The sequence below is a fragment of the Trichechus manatus genome, unplaced genomic scaffold (genome assembly GCF_000243295.1).
Source record: "Trichechus manatus latirostris isolate Lorelei unplaced genomic scaffold, TriManLat1.0 scaffold00062, whole genome shotgun sequence".
NCBI lineage: Eukaryota > Metazoa > Chordata > Mammalia > Sirenia > Trichechidae > Trichechus > Trichechus manatus.
In genome coordinates, this window is record NW_004443998.1 from 8,455,415 (window position 1) to 8,471,542 (window position 16,128).

The 16,128-nt window shown below is 43.6% G+C and overlaps 1 protein-coding gene across 1 annotated transcript in view; it reads left to right on the top strand.

The window, feature by feature from the left end:
- The window catches only part of IGSF10 (immunoglobulin superfamily member 10), a 32,811-nt gene extending 17,009 nt beyond the window's left edge, over positions 1–15,802 (top strand). The window contains exons 4-6 of the mRNA XM_004379185.1: positions 1,213–5,571; positions 6,319–7,219; positions 13,713–15,802. Coding sequence (XP_004379242.1) covers positions 1,213–5,571; positions 6,319–7,219; positions 13,713–15,621 — 7,169 coding nt within the window. The 3' untranslated portion in view covers positions 15,622–15,802. The remainder of the gene's footprint in view (positions 1–1,212; positions 5,572–6,318; positions 7,220–13,712) is intronic.
- The last annotated feature ends 326 nt before the right edge of the window (positions 15,803–16,128 follow it).

Sequence of the window (16,128 nt, forward strand, 5' to 3'; positions counted from 1 at the left end):
AACTAAATAGGAATTTATCGTGATAATCTGTCACTGCAACCAAGTAAAGCATCTACATTATTTTAAAGAATAATAAAAAGAGCATATGAAGTTAATCCTATCTTTGAAAATCACACAGACATTCAAGACAATATCAATTAATTTAACATTGCAATGTTATGATTAACCAGATGAAAGACTACATATGTTGGCTGTGTGGTTATGATACCACAGAAAATGATCCTACTAACTGTGCATGAAATTATCATCCACTTTAAAAATAATTTTCTTTCAAGATAATGGAAAGAAACGTGGGATTTTTAAAATGATATTTAAGCACTTGTAAATGATCATTTATCAAACAGCTTATCTTTCAAAGGAGAGTGAAGTTTTATGATTGTCTCAAAACATTAAAATGAAGAAATAGAACTAAACTGCTGTTAATGAAGAGTGACAAACGTAAGCATGTCGTTTTGTTTACCTAGAAAAGGAAACAATTCATTCACCTAATATTTACTGAATACCAAAGATATGTGAGGTACTTTCTAGGCATAGGACATAGAGGAGTGAACAAGAGAGACAAAATCCTCATACTTATAGCATGGAGCCCTGGTGACACAGTGGTTAAGAGCTTGGCTGCTAACCAAAAGGACTGCAGTTCGAATCCACCAGCCGCTCCTTGGAAAGAAACCCTATGGGGCAGTTCTGCTCTGTCCTATAGGGTTGCTCTGAGTCAGAATCGACTTGACAGCAATGGGTTAATGGGTTACGGATATTATAAACTAGTTGCCGCTGAGTGGGTTCTGACTAGTCCCTGGAGAGTGTATATGGTTGACGTGCTCGGCTACTAACCAAAAGATTGGAGTTTCGACTCCACTCAGAGGCACCTCAGAAGAAAGGTCTGGTGATCTACTTCTGAAAAAAAAAAAAAAGCTGTTGAAAACTCTGTGGAGGAGCACAGTTCTACTCTGACACACATTGGGTCACCATGAGTCAGAATCAACTTCACGGCAACTGTTTTTTTATGGAGATTATATTGTAGCATGGTGTGTAGAAAATATATTTTTCTAAGAAATCAATTGAAAGACAAAAAATGTGAAGAACTTTCTATTAAACGTGAAAATTTCCAACTTGTTGTTTCAAATTCTAGCAAAAGCTATTTCTTCAAAATGTCCAAACGTTAATTCATCTAGAAGCCACAACTGGTTATAATTCAATTGTGCTTTTTCCTAGATGTAATAAAATGCAAAAGAGACAGAAGTCCCTCCAGTCCTCAGCAATGCCCACTTTGCATGAACCCCAGGGCCACCAAAGGCAAGTCCTTTGCCATGGTCCCAGCTGCAGCTTTCCTATGTACCAAGCCCACTATTGACCCATCCCTGAAGCTTAAGAGCCTGACCATTCTGGAAGACAGTGGTTCTGCCTCCATCTCCCCACAAGATTTCATGGCACCCTTTGGCTCCCTCACCTTGAATATGACAGACCAGTCTGGAAATGAAGCTAACGTGGTCTGCAGTATCCAGAAGCCTTCAAGGACATCATCCATTTTGTTCATTGAAGAAAATGACTACATCATGTTAAACATGTCGTTTTCCACATTTATGGTATGTGACGTAGATTACAGCCGCATTCAGCCAGTGTGGCAAGTTCTAGCTTTGTACAGTGATTCTCCTCTGATACTGGAAAGGAGCCATTTGATCACTGAAACACCACAGCTCTGTTACAAATATAAACAGGTGGTTTCTAAGCCTGAAGACGTTTTCACCAACATAGAAGCTGATCTCAGAACAGATCCCTCTTGGTTAATGCAAGACCGAATTTCCTTGCAACTAAACAGAACTGCTACCACACTCAGTACATTGCATATCCACTACTCAAGTGATGCTCAAGTCACTTTACCGAGGACAGAGACGAGGCCAGTGAGGCACAAATGGACCATAATTCCAAGGGATAACAATACTAAGCTGGAACGCACTGTTTTGGTTGGTGGGACCACTGAACTGGACTGCCCAGGCCAAGGAGACCCCACTCCACATTTGGAGTGGCTTCTAGCTGATGGGAGTAAAGTGAGAGCTCCTTATGTTAGTGAGGATGGACGAATCCTAATAGACAAAAGTGGAAAATTGGAACTCCAGATGGCTGATAGTTTTGACACAGGCGTATACCACTGCATAAGCACCAGTTACGATGATGCAGATCTTCTCACCTACAGGATAACTGTGGTAGAGCCCTCTGTGGAAGCCCACCATGAAAATGGGGCTCATCACACAGCTTTCATTGGTGAAACACTTGAGCTTCCATGTCATTCTACTGGTATCCCAGATGCCTCTGTTAGCTGGGTTCTTCCCGGAAACACTGTGCTCTCTCAGTCCTCAAGAGACAAGCAAATTCTTAACAATGGCACATTAAGAATATTACAGGTCACCCGAAAAGACCAGGGTCATTATCAGTGTGTAGCAGCCAACCCATCAGGGGTTGATCTTTTGATTTTCCAAGTTTCAGTCAAAATAAAAGGACAAAAGCCAGGGGAGCACGATGGGGAAGCAGATGGCTCTGGACTTGATGAACCCAATACCGTTGCTCACCCCAAGGAGCCACCAGCTGTGCACCTCCCTACATCTGCTCTGATAGAGGCTGAGGTTGGAAAACAAGTATCAAGCACAAGTAAGAAGCACAACTATCGGGAGTTAATACACCGGCAACGTGCAGATTCGACAAATCGACGTTTCAGGGAGCACAGGAGGCAGTTTCCTCCCTCTGCTCGGAGAATTGACCCGCAACGTTGGGCAGTGCTTTTGGAGAAAGCTAAGAAGAATGTTGCCCCAGAGAAACGAGCAAATAGCACAGTACAGCCGACTCCACTGGTCACCCAGCTCCTGAAACTACCTGGTGAGGAAGAAGAAAGCTCAGCTGTGTTCCCTCCAGGTGAGGAACTTACGGTTCTGGCAACTAGAGCTCCAGCTGTTCCAGCAAGGGCAGTTACTGCTAATTCCAGAACAATATCCGATAGCCCTGTGATGGGTATAATAACTTCTGGCGCTGAAGCCTCCCCAGTTGTGAGTCCACAAATACTACCACCTGAAAACCCTATGGATTTCAACCTATATACTGCTGTTAAAACTACAGCCATGCCAATGAATCTAAATCCAACCACATCAACTAAAATGCAAGACACAACCAACCAAAACTTACACACTATCTTACCTCTACTATCTGAAGCAACTGAACTTCAGGACATGGACCAGATGGGGAGAGGAAGAGAGCCTTTCCCAAGTACATCTCCAATAACAGTGGGGACTATGATCCACGATGTCAATATCAAAATGCTTGGCAATGCTAACAGCAAAGCTGGTGTATTCTTAGTGTCGGTCAATACAACGAATGGTCATCACACATCTGGGACAGCAGTCAGTGAACCCAGGAGCAATCACATCTACTCTCAGACGCCTGAAAAACTTAGCACCTCTGTGCTCCCTACCAATTCATATGCTCCTGCCAATTCTCAGGTACAGATTCCTAGAAATAGTGCAACTAACACTGCACTCTCCAGACGCTTTGGGAGACGGAGGAAAATTTGGGGCAGGGGGCGAATAATCAGCCCGTACAGAACTCCAGTTCTTGGACGGCATAGACAGAGCTTTGTGAGAGCAAGATCCCGAGGTTCTTCTGAAGACAGCACCACTGCGTTTTCAGCCACAGAGCACAGTGCGATGTGCCCATTCTGTTCGCCCAGAGAGAGGCTCGCCCCTGCTACAGCAGCGCTGTCTCTTCCAAGTTCTTCCTCGGCCACCTTCCTCCAAGCTGGTATCGCCACAGCCACATCAGAAGACTCTACAACTTCACTCCAGAATCCACCATTGCTATCTGACAACAAACCAAATGTACACATTGAGAAAACAACACCCACAATAAAATATTCCAGTGCTGAAAGTATCCAAGTGACTCCAACTGGTGTGGGCAGGACTCATGCCCCAATATCCGTATATATGGAAAAAACTCATTTAATGAATACTGGTTACCCAGATGTGCTTAGCACCCGTGAAACAAAAAGAGATTCATTGATTATATCGCCACTTTCAGACCCCATCACCAAGCCATCTATGCCTAGTACTACCGCCATTACAAGACTTTCAAGAAGGAAAATTCCCTGGCATCACATCTTTGCCAATAACTATATCCAGAAAGAGTGGTTAAAAAATCTGCATAAATTTGGTTCACAAAAAAGCACAGCCACAGTCCCTCCAAAAATACCTCCTGCTTTACCCACAGATAAAGTTTCCCCCTTCCATTTAACAACACTTTCAGCAAGTGTGATGCAAATTCGACCTGTAACATTGGCTACAACTCACCACCATACCACTGAAGCACACAGTCCTAGAAGTCTCCCAGCGACAAAGGAGCGGACCTTCCCACCCCTTTACTCTACAGTTGCTAGTATCGCGAGCAAAGAATCACATACAACAAACTTCATATCAGCACAAGCAACCACACTGACAGCTCCTCCTACTGCCTCTGCATCTATCATTATCAGTAAAATCCAAACAGCCAGACCTGGGCCACAAAAAGTACAAAGACAAAAGGAACCCCAGAAGAACAGGAATGACCCAATCATCTCTCTAGGACAGAGTTCTGGCTTCACCACATCCACTGTTACGGCACCTCCTGTTCTAACCACAGTTGAAGCTTCAACCAAGTCCAGTGGCTCTGCTTTCACCCATTCTCCCCTAGAAAATCCAAAAGGAATCCCAAGCACAATTGGTCTCCATTCGAGAACTCTTAATCGGACAGATGTAATTGAAGAACTCCGCCAAGAGAATACTCAGGCTTTGAAGAGCACAGCTGCTTCTGAGACACCTTCGTCTCGCGGCCAACACCAGAGTACCCCAAGCAGGAACACAATCATCAGACACACAACCGTGCCACCATTCCTGAGCAGTCCTGCCACTCCAAAGCCAATTCCCACCCCTCCCTTTACTCCAAGTGCAGTTACTGACAGTGTGGCAACTCCCACTTTCAGGATGATGGCCAATACAATGGACGAGCCGTCTGAGTCCTCAAGGCAGGATGCTAATTCACACCAGGAAGCAGCAGAGGCTGCAACGTCTCCCAAAGTTCACCCGAATGCCAAGTTCACAATCGGAACCACCTACTTCATCTCCTCTGATGAGTTACGTTCTACTCCTGTGCCAGCACTGAGCACAGCGAAACCACAGAGTTCTAAACGGACTCCCACTCCCTGGTCAGAAAACCAATTTTGGCACAAGTCATACCCAGAAATTGCTGACAAAGGCAAAGAACCAACAGGAAGCATGTTGACCCCTCTCAACGTGCCAGAGGACACCACTCCTGCATCAAACTGGGATGGACGGAAGACTGCAGAGAAGACTGGCTTTGAGAAGACACACGCTAAAAAAATAAGCACTTCTGAATTCCTTCCCTTTGACTCGTTGCCTCGGAATGCGTTTGAAAAGCCCAGAATAGTTGGAGGGAAAGCTGCAAGTTTTACGGTTCCTGCTAACTCAGATGCCTTTCTTCCCTGTGAAGCCGTGGGAACCCCCCTGCCCACCATCCACTGGACCAGAGTCTCATCAGGTATTTGAAACGGTTTCATTTCACTGAGTGTTCTTTAGCCATAAAACAAGGAAAAGATTGCATTATGTTTCCAGGTCACATGTCCAAAGAATCAACACCTGTTTCAAATTTCTCCCAAGATACAGAAACTATTGGCATTCTCATTTGACACTGGCATTTTTTGCCCATTACAATGTTTTAAAGCATGTATTAACGTTTTTTTAAATGCTTTGAAAGCAGACCCAAAGCAATATGGTTTGAAAAAGAGAGAATGATCGTTGTGTTGCCTCATCTGGCTTTCAGATTATAAGTACAGGCAGTCCCTGGTTACAGCTTGCACTTGATAATGGACTGCCATAAAGCCTATTGTATTAAAGCTTTGATACAATAACAAACGCAGGTACTACTTTGTGATACTCATGAAACATTGGAAGTGTTTCTTAAGTGTTTGCTATGCGTAGAAAGGTAAAATGCCTACTATATCCTAAGACAAACATGTGACTGACATGAAGTAAGAACCGTATGTACCAGTTCTGACTTTACCTACAAATTTGACTTAACCCGGGGACTGCCTGTATGTGAATAAAAAATTCCAGGAATAATTTTAGTCATCTGAGGACTAGGTGTCCGAATTTTATTTTTTAATATGTTTATTCTCAGCAGCCTAACAAAAAGATAGCTTTCCTCTTGAGATTATCACTTGAACAAGTTATATTTTTTAACTAAACTTGGATGGCTTATGACTATACATTTCTTTCTTCTTATCAGGACTTGGTTTTTCTAAAAGGAAACACAACAGCCGCTTCCAGGTTCTCCTCAATGGTACACTGTTCATCCAAAGGGTAGACATTCAGGACCGCGGACAGTACCTGTGCTCTGCTTCCAATCCTTTCGGCACCGACTACCTTCATGTCACTCTATCCGTGGTTTCCTATCCCCCCAGGATCCTGGAGAGACGGATCAAAGAGATCACAGTTCATTCCGGAAGCACTGTTGAATTAAAGTGCAGAGCTGAAGGGAGGCCGAGCCCTATGATTTCCTGGATTCTGGCCAACAAAACAGTGGTCTTAGAAACATCTAAAGGAAGCAGCCAGGCTCTGGTGAAATTGGATGGAACACTGGTTATCCGCAATCTCAGCGTTTATGACCGCGGCTCTTACAAATGCACGGCCAGCAACCCAGCTGGCCAGGACTCACTGCTGGTTAAAATACAAGTCATCGCAGCCCCACCTGTTATTCTAGAACAAAAAAGGCAAGTCCTTGTAGGGACTTGGGGTGAAAGTGTGCGACTCCCCTGTACTGCAGAAGGAACTCCTCAGCCCAGTGTTCACTGGGTCCTCTCTGACGGCACTGAAGTGAAACCCCTGCAGTTTATCAATCCCAAGGTGTTCTTATTTTCAAATGGAACGCTGTATGTTAGAAACATAGCCTCTTCAGACAGGGGCACTTATGAGTGCATTGCTACCAGCTCCACCGGCTCGGAGAGAAGGGTGGTAATGCTTACGGTGGAAGAGCGAGAGACCATTCCCAGGATAGAAGCTGCATCCCAGAAATGGACAGAGGTGAATTTTGGGGACAAGTTACTACTGAACTGCTCAGCTACTGGAGAACCCAAGCCCAAAATAATGTGGCGGTTACCGTCCAAGGCTGTCATAGACCAGTGGCACAGGTAAACTCATGTCTTCGTGTTGGGATTATATTTTTTATCTATTTAGGTATACAGCTTCTGAAATGGAAAAAGCTATACACTGAGGCTAACAGCAATTTTAGAGGACCCACAGATTCTATACATAAAGGCAACTCTTTCCAAAGAGAGCCAACCCTTTTGATATCATCTGGGGTATAAAAACCAAGTTTGTTTTTTTTTTAACATGATTAAGGGTCAACTCCTACTGAGTTTATAGAACTAGAAGCAGTATAAAAGTCTCATTTGCCTCCATACTTGTGGCCGTTGTAAAAATGGTAACTGTATTCATATTCTCTCTTTCCAACACAGAGTCGGGAATTGCTGGAATGCAGTCAGGGCTCTGGTGGGACACACTCCATTACTTCATTCTTTAGAGTTTCCTATTAAACACTTTAAACTTTAGTTTCAGAATTTATATCAGAATATAAATTCTTTTTCCATAAAATTGCAAAGCTCTTTATGAGAGTAACAACATTAAGACCTTCACATGGCTGAATGTATTCAGGACCTCCACCACCTTAATGGACACATATATACACATTGTCTTAGTCATCTAGTGCTACTACAGCAGAAATACCACAAGTGGATGGCTTTCACAAAGAGAAATTTATTTCTTCACAGTAAAGCAGGCTAAAAGTCCAAATTCAGGGCATCAGCTCCAGGGGAAGGCTTTCTCTGTCAGCCTTCTCATCAATGTTCCCCCTGACCAGGAGCTTCTCGGCGCAGGGACCCCGGTCCAAAGGACCCGCTCTGCTCCCGGCACTGCTTTCTTGATGGTATGAGGTTCCCAGTTCTCTGCTTGCTTCCCTTCCCTTTTATCTCTTGTAAGGTAAAAGGTGGTGCAGGCCATACCCTTGGGAAACTCCCTTTACATTGCATCAGGGATGTGACCTGGGTAAGGGTGGTGTTACAATCCCACCCTAATCCTCTTTAACATAAAATTACAATCACAAAATGGAGGCCAACCACACAATTCTGGGAATCGTGGCCCAGCCAAATTGATACCTTTTTTGGGGGACGTAATTCAAACCATGACACACATATCCATGTTCTCTAGTGGGCTCTTATAGACGTCTGAACACTCATTGTATGGGTGGTTTTCATGGCACAGTGGTTAAGAGCTACAGCTGCTAACCAAAAGGTCGGCAGTTTGAATCCACCAGGGGCTCCTTGGAAACCCGATGGGGCAGTTCTACTGTGTCCTATAGGGTGGCTAGGAGTCAGAGTCGACTTGACAGCAATGGGTTTTTTCTGCATAGATATAATCTTATCTTTTAAAAGCAATAATTATAGCTTCTAAAAAAACCAGTTGCTGTCAAATTGATTCACTCATCATGACCCCATGTGTGTCAGAGTAGAACTGTCCTCCATAAGGTTTCCAATGGCTGGTTTTTCAAAGTAGGTCACCAGGCCTTTCTTCCAGGTTGCCTCTGGGTGGATGGACTCGAAGTTCCAACCTTTTGGTTAGCAGCTGAGTGCGCTAACCATTTTTACCAGCCAGAGACTCCAATTATAGCTTATTTAAGAGTTATCAGTTTTGGCATCTGCATGACTTTATGCAGTGATTGTTCATAAAATACCAGGAAAAAAAAGATGAGGACGGGCATTTCCATTTTATATATTTGTTAATTAATTAGTGGAAAATATTCATGCAGAAAAAGTTACACATAGTAGATAAGAATTTCTACTCGTGCTAAAAGTTGAAGAGTAGACATTTTAGTGTTAAAACGAGTTGCTATTGCATGCAGTTAGTGAATTCCCCTTGTGATCTTTAATTCAAAAGTAAATGTTAGTTTTCGAGTTTTTCAAATAATAGCAAAGTCATCAAAACTACCTGCGTGGAATGTTAAATTGAATTTATTTAGATTTAAAAATAAAAATTGCCCTTAGGAGATATGAACTTTAGAGATCACACACTTATGTTTGTTATCCTCTAACACATCTATCCATGTTTGGCATCAAATCTTTGCAAAACTTTATTGGTTACTGTATTTAATTTCATCATAACAGCATGTCATTTTTTTTGGCCTTCGAGGAATTGTAAGCATTTCATTAATACTGAATGCCAGTTCTGTTTTCTGAAATCAATGCATTTAAAATAAATGCCACAGCTCAGAGGTATGATTTTCATTTACACGGAGATTGCGCATTATACTGCGTAATGAGAATACAGTTTTCACTACCCATGCAGAAACCAGTGCAAGAAGGATAGAAGGCATCACACTTGTGATGGGAGTAACAGGTAAAGTTCAAGATTTAGGTTGTAAGGACAAGGTCACAAACATTTACAGTAAGCCCATTTTAGAAAATGTAAATCTTTCATCAGGAGTTAGGAAAAAGTTTAAGGGAATATCTGAAAAAATTAATCCAAAGGAAGTCTGGAAAGTGTTCTAAAACACGTTATTCCTACCTCAGAATGAGTCCTGACCAGGTATTCCTGCAAGGAAATGAGGCAGGTTGTTTATATTTTGTTTTGGGAAAATACGAAGCATAGAAAGATCGTTCATGTGGCAGAAGAGGGAGCAAAGCGTGTAAGATCGCAGATGCCACTTTAATGATTCTTTTGGAAGTAACCTACTCAAAAAGGCAAGAATATTTTTACTTATATGCTTTAGATATTTCAACTGAAAGAAAAGGGTACTTCTCCTGCAATCATAATAAAAGACCTCACTGTTGTCTCTTCTTAGCTTTAGAAGTTTGCATTTAGATTCTAAAAATTAAAAAAACTTTCACCATAGCTCTGCTGATCCAAGTCCACTCCACAATGCCCCCCCTCACAAAAAAAAACTTTTAGTTTCTTAAAATCTGCTTGTCATTGTCCAAAAAGCCTTTCTTGATATTTTTTAATGGTGCAGACACAGTGTTACTAATCTACATCCACAGCTTTCAATTTGACTTACGCAACTTATCTTGCAGTACACAATTGTATTTTCTCTCCTCTGGGATCTTGCTCTTGCCCGGAGCCCTGGTGGCACAAGTGGTTGAGAACTCGGCTGCTAACTGAAAGGTCAGAGTTCAAATCCACCAGCCGCTCCTTGGAAACCCTGTGGGGCAATTAGTTCTACTCTGTCCAGTAGGATCACTATGAGTTGGAATCGGCTCGACGGCAACGGAGTCTTGCTGGTCACAACCTGGGAGTTTGTTCCAGGGGCAGAAGTCAGGCCCCACCCCAGGCCTGCTGTACGGGAATCTGCAGGATGAAAAGATCCCCAGGTGACTCGTATGCATGTTAAAGCCTGAGAATTACTGCGTTGGAAAGCCATAGCCGCTTCCCGATGCATAATCTTTATAAAGTATTTCATTTCTTTTATTCAGAGAAAAGGTCTGCTTTCAAAAGTAAATTCTCTCTCTTGAAAAGAAACAGGTATAGTTATGTTTCTATTTTATAGACAGTGAAACCTGTGACAGTCGGAACTCAACGGGACTGCCCCGTTTCTCCGGGTCTCGTAAAGTTTTCTGCCTTTGACAAGTTTCCGCCTTACGCGGGTTCTACCTTTTGCAGGTTTCACTGTATTACAACCTCCAGTGGCACAAGATTTTGGGGGGAAGGCCACTGTAACTTAAGTGGTTCTCAAAGTGTAGTACCGACCAGTAGCATTATTAGCATTGTCTGGGAACTCCAGTCAGAAACTCTCTCTGTTTTAACAAACGACCTGTGTTCTTAAGGGCCCTGCAGGTAAACTTTAAGACTGGGTCTCAAACTTAATTATGCATAAAAGTCAGCTGAGGGAGATTGCTAAAAATGTGACTTCCCAGATCCTAGGCCAGGCCTACTGAATCCAAATATCTGGAAGGTGAAACCAGAAAATACGTATCTTAAGTAAGGCCCCATGTGATTCTGATGCAGGTTAACGGGAACGGCATTACGATCCAAGCTTCGCAACCGTGTTGCTGCATGTTAAGAGTCACCTGGCAAACTTTAAAAATCCTGATGCCTCGGCCAGATGCCACACCAGTTAAATGAGAAATTCTGGAGTGGGACCCAGGCATCAGTAGTACGCTAAACACCACAGGTGATTTTAATGAGCACCCAAATTTGAGAATCAGTGTTTTTAGAGCGTTAGGAAAGAACAGCAGGTGGCAGTGTCCAAACCAAAACCCGTTGTCGCCGAGTCGATTCCGAGTCATAGCAACCCTATAGGACAGAGCAGAACTGCCCCATAGGGTTTCCAAGGAGTGGCTGGTGGATTCAAACTGCTGACCTTTTGGTGAGCAGCCGAGCTTTTAACCACTGCGCCACCAGGGTTTCTGGTGGCGGTGTAGCACAATGAAAAAGATAGGGTTTGGGAACCAGACTGAAGTCGGGCTATTACACCTTTCTGAATATCAGTTTTCATCTGTACAATAGGTAACTACAGATTTAAAGACTAACGCAAAGCACCTGGCGGTTTCCATGCCTTTCATTAAGTGCATCCATTATGACGATCTTCCCTGACTTCATGCCAGAGGAGTCTGGTGGTGTAGTGGTGAAGAGCTACAGCATGCTACAGTTGCTAGCCAAAAGGTCAGCAGTTCAAATCCACCAGCTGCTCCTTGGAAACCCTATGGGGCAGTCCTACTCTGTCCTATAAGGTCGCTATGAGTCAGAATCGACTGGATGGCAATGGGTTTAGCTTTGGTTATACGCCAGAAGGAGCCCTGGTGGCACAGTGGTTAAGAACTCAACTGCTAACCAAGAGGCCAGTGGTTCTAATCCACTGGCTTTTCCTTGGAAGCCCGATGGGGCGGTTCTGCTCTGCCCTATGGGGTTGCTATGAGTCGGAATCAATTCGAAAACAACAGGTTTTGGTTACACGCCAGAGAAGTTCCTTTCACACTTGAGAAAAAACGACAAGAACACCAGCACCCTTTCAGAATGCTTCACTACAGTCTCTCCACGCTTCTTACGATTAGGTTACTGCAGAATAAAGATTGACTTAGGCTGCTTGACTGTCAGCAGGTATGCTGTGTAAGGTAGACGACACTTTTCTCAGTTTCACCTACCTGCTTAGGCTACGTCACCAAAAAACGATAGGAAACATACAGACATTTCGTTATGGGTGTTCTTGATCTCATTTTTACAACAATTTAATTTCCGCTGGTGTTTCTGAAGACCTAGATTTAGTTTTGCCAGTAAAGATCTTCCCTCCGGTGGCTAAACGCGGTTATGGCAGGTTGTATAGTGCGCGTGGAGTTCCTGGATGGTGCCAAGTGTTAACGTGCTCGGCTGTTAACCGAGGTTCCAGTCCACCCAGAGGCGCCACAGTCTGCTTCTGAAAACTCAGCCATTGAAAACCCTGTGGAGCACAGTTCTACACTGACACACAAGGGGTTGCCATGAGTCAGAGTCGATCCAACGGCATCTGGGTTTTTAGCGCATATTCTCTAGGGGAGAAAAACGTTCCACATAGTTCAACCCAACGCGGGGGCTTTACAGGGATCTGACAGCTGCACGCACAGGGCAGATGCTGCAGCAAGCTTCTAAAGTACCCTACACTGGCGTTAGCTCTCTTTATAACAAAGTGGAACCTGTCTTCTAACCTAATAATTCAATAACGTCTTTTAAAAAGTACAGGCAGTCCCCAGGTTACGGATGTCCGACTTACGGACAACTCGTACTTGTCCTTTAATGTTATGTGTCATTTCCCCTCACTCTGAAACTACTGGAAACCCTGGTGGCATAGTGCTTAAGTGCTACAGCTGCTAACTAAAAGGCTGGCAGCTCAAATCCACCAGCCGCTCCTTGTAAACCCTACGGGCTGGTTCTACTCTGGCCTATAGGGTCGCTGTGAGTCGGAATTGACTCGACGGCAATGGTTTTACAGTTTTTTGAAACTACTGACCCAACCCCTACACACAACAAATTCTTCCTCACAGTCACCTTCACTTGTTGCACGTGCAGCTTTTTAATCACTGAAAAGGCTTGCGCTAAACCAAAAACCAGACCCACTGCCGTCAAGTCGATTCCAACTCTTAGCGACTCTACAGGATAGAGTAGAACCACCCCATAGCGTTTCCAAGGAGCGGCTGGTGGATTTGAACCACTGACCTTTTGGTTAGCAGCCATAGCTCTTAACCACTGCACCACCAGGGCTCCCTTTCTTGCACTAAAGTGAGGCTAAGTAAGAACTGTATGCACCTGTCCGAGTTGACCTAACACTTCAGCTTATTTGATATGCGAAATGGCCAAGGAAGTCATGGTGTCTAGGGATCCAGTATTTCTAGAATTTCCCCATTAAAATGATTTTTTAAAAAAACTCCCTGTAAGGGAGACTCATTTGAAGTCCACCTGAGAATTACTGCTTGTTTGCACTAAATTATACCTATCATCAGATAATTTCATCTTTCAGCAAATGGCTTAGAAGACAGTAAATCAGCTAATATTGATTTTAATTTTCATTGCAATAGTTTGTGTCCATAAAGCTAATCTCATTTAAATAAAGATTTCTCCCCCTGCTAACAGCTACATACTCAAATCAGTCTCTTCTCACCTTAGAATGGGCAGCCGAATCCATGTCTACCCAAACGGATCGCTGTTTATTGCATCAATAACAGAAAAAGATGGTGGTGACTACTTGTGTGTTGCCAGAAACAAAATGGGGGACGATCTGATCTGGATGCACGTCATTCTACGCCTGAAGCCTGCCAAAATTGACCACAAGCAGCATTTTAATAAACAGGTGCTTCATGGGAAAGATTTCCAAGTTGATTGCAAGGCTTCTGGCTCCCCAGTGCCTGAAATATCTTGGAGTCTCCCCGATGGAACAATGATTAACAATGCAATGCAAGCAGATGACAGTGGCCATAGGACCCGGAGGTACATCCTTTTTGACAATGGAACCTTATACTTCAACAAAGTTGGGGTAGCAGAGGAAGGAGATTATACTTGCTATGCCCAGAACACCCTAGGGAAGGATGAGATGAAGGTCCACCTGACTGTGGTAACAGCTGCCCCACGGATAAGGCAAGCTTCTAAGACCTACATGAGAGTCGAGGCTGGAGACACAGCCGTCCTTGACTGTGAGGTCACTGGGGAACCCAAGCCAGGAATATTTTGGTTGCTGCCTTCCAATGACATGATTTCATTCTCCAACAACAGGTACACGTTTCATGCCAATGGGTCTTTATCCATCAGCAAAGTAAAACTGCTTGATTCTGGGGATTATGTGTGCGTAGCCCGAAATCCCAGTGGGGATGACACGAGAATGTACAAACTGGATGTTGTCTCCAAACCTCCATTAATCAATGGCCTGTATGCAAACAAAACTGTTATGAGAGCCACGGCCGTGAGGCATTCCAAGAAGCACTTTGACTGCAGAGCGGAAGGGTCACCAACTCCTCAGGTCAGGTGGATCATGCCAGACAATATTTTCCTCACAGCCCCATACTACGGGAGCAGAATCACAGTCCATGAAAATGGGACCTTGGAAATTAGGAATGTGCGGCTTTCTGATTCGGCCGATTTCATCTGCGTGGCTCGGAATGAAGGTGGAGAGAGTGTGTTGGTGGTGCAGTTAGAAGTACTGGAAATGCTGAGAAGACCGACATTCAGAAATCCATTCAATGAAAAAGTAGTTGCCCGCCTGGGCAAGCCCACAGCATTGAATTGCTCTGTTGACGGAAACCCAGCTCCGGAAATAATCTGGATTTTACCAAATGGCACACGCTTTTCCAGTGGATATCGCAATTCTCAGTTTCGGATTGCAAGCAATGGTTCTTTTATCATTTATAAAACAGCTCGAGAGGATGCAGGGAAGTATCGTTGTGCGGCAAGGAATAAAGTTGGCTACATTGAGAAATTAATCGTATTGGAAATCGGCCAGAAGCCAGTTATTCTTACTTACGCACTAGGGACGGTGAAGGGTATCAGTGGAGAATCTCTATCGCTGCATTGTGTGTCTGACGGAAGCCCTAAACCCAACATCAAATGGACTTTACCAAGTGGTCATGTAATAGACAGGCCCCAAACTAATGGGAAATACATATTGCATGAAAATGGCACCTTAGTCATCAAAGAAGCAACTGCTTATAACAGAGGAAACTATGTTTGTAAGGCTCAGAACAGTGTTGGCCACGCACTGGTCACTGTTCCGGTAATGATTGTAGCCTATCCTCCTCGAATTACAAACCGCCCGCCCAGGAGTATCCTCACAAGGACAGGAGCTGCGGTGCAGCTCCACTGTGTGGCCTTGGGAGTGCCCAAGCCAGAAGTCACGTGGGAGATGCCCGACCACTCCCTGCTGTCAACGGAGGGTAAAGGAAGGCCACATGGCAGTGAGCTGCTGCACCCACAGGGGACCATGGTCATTCAGAACCCTCAGACCTCGGACTCTGGGATTTACAAATGCATAGCAAGGAATCCGCTGGGGAGTGATTATGCAACAACTTATATTCAAGTAATCTGATATGAAATAAAGTGAAAAGACAGCACTGTATGAATAAAGCCAACATCTGGACAGAGCTTATTTTTTGGAAGAAGTTTAATCAAAGGCAGCCAGAGGCGTGTAAATGAACTTGAATACTTTTACAATACTCAATTTACAATGGACATGCAAAAAAAGACTTGTAAATAAATGCATTATGAACTGGTAACTGATTTCTTTAATGGATCTCAAAACAAATTGTTAACTTAAGGCACTTTTATTTTGCCAACAAATAACAATGAACATTGAGAGAAAACTATTGACCATAAAATAATAAATGGCTAGCGTACCTGAATTCTTCAGTAAAGAATGGACTTTTTTTTCTCTCTTTAGCTGTATCGCTTGCCTAGTGCTACCTTCTCTCACTGTTACAAGCATGACGCTCAGAGCAAAGACAATGGAAAAGATTAGATTTGCGGTCCTGGTGTAAATTTACCATGTTGATGTATAAATATCTTGTGGTTGGTTTATAAATACTTTACTAAAACC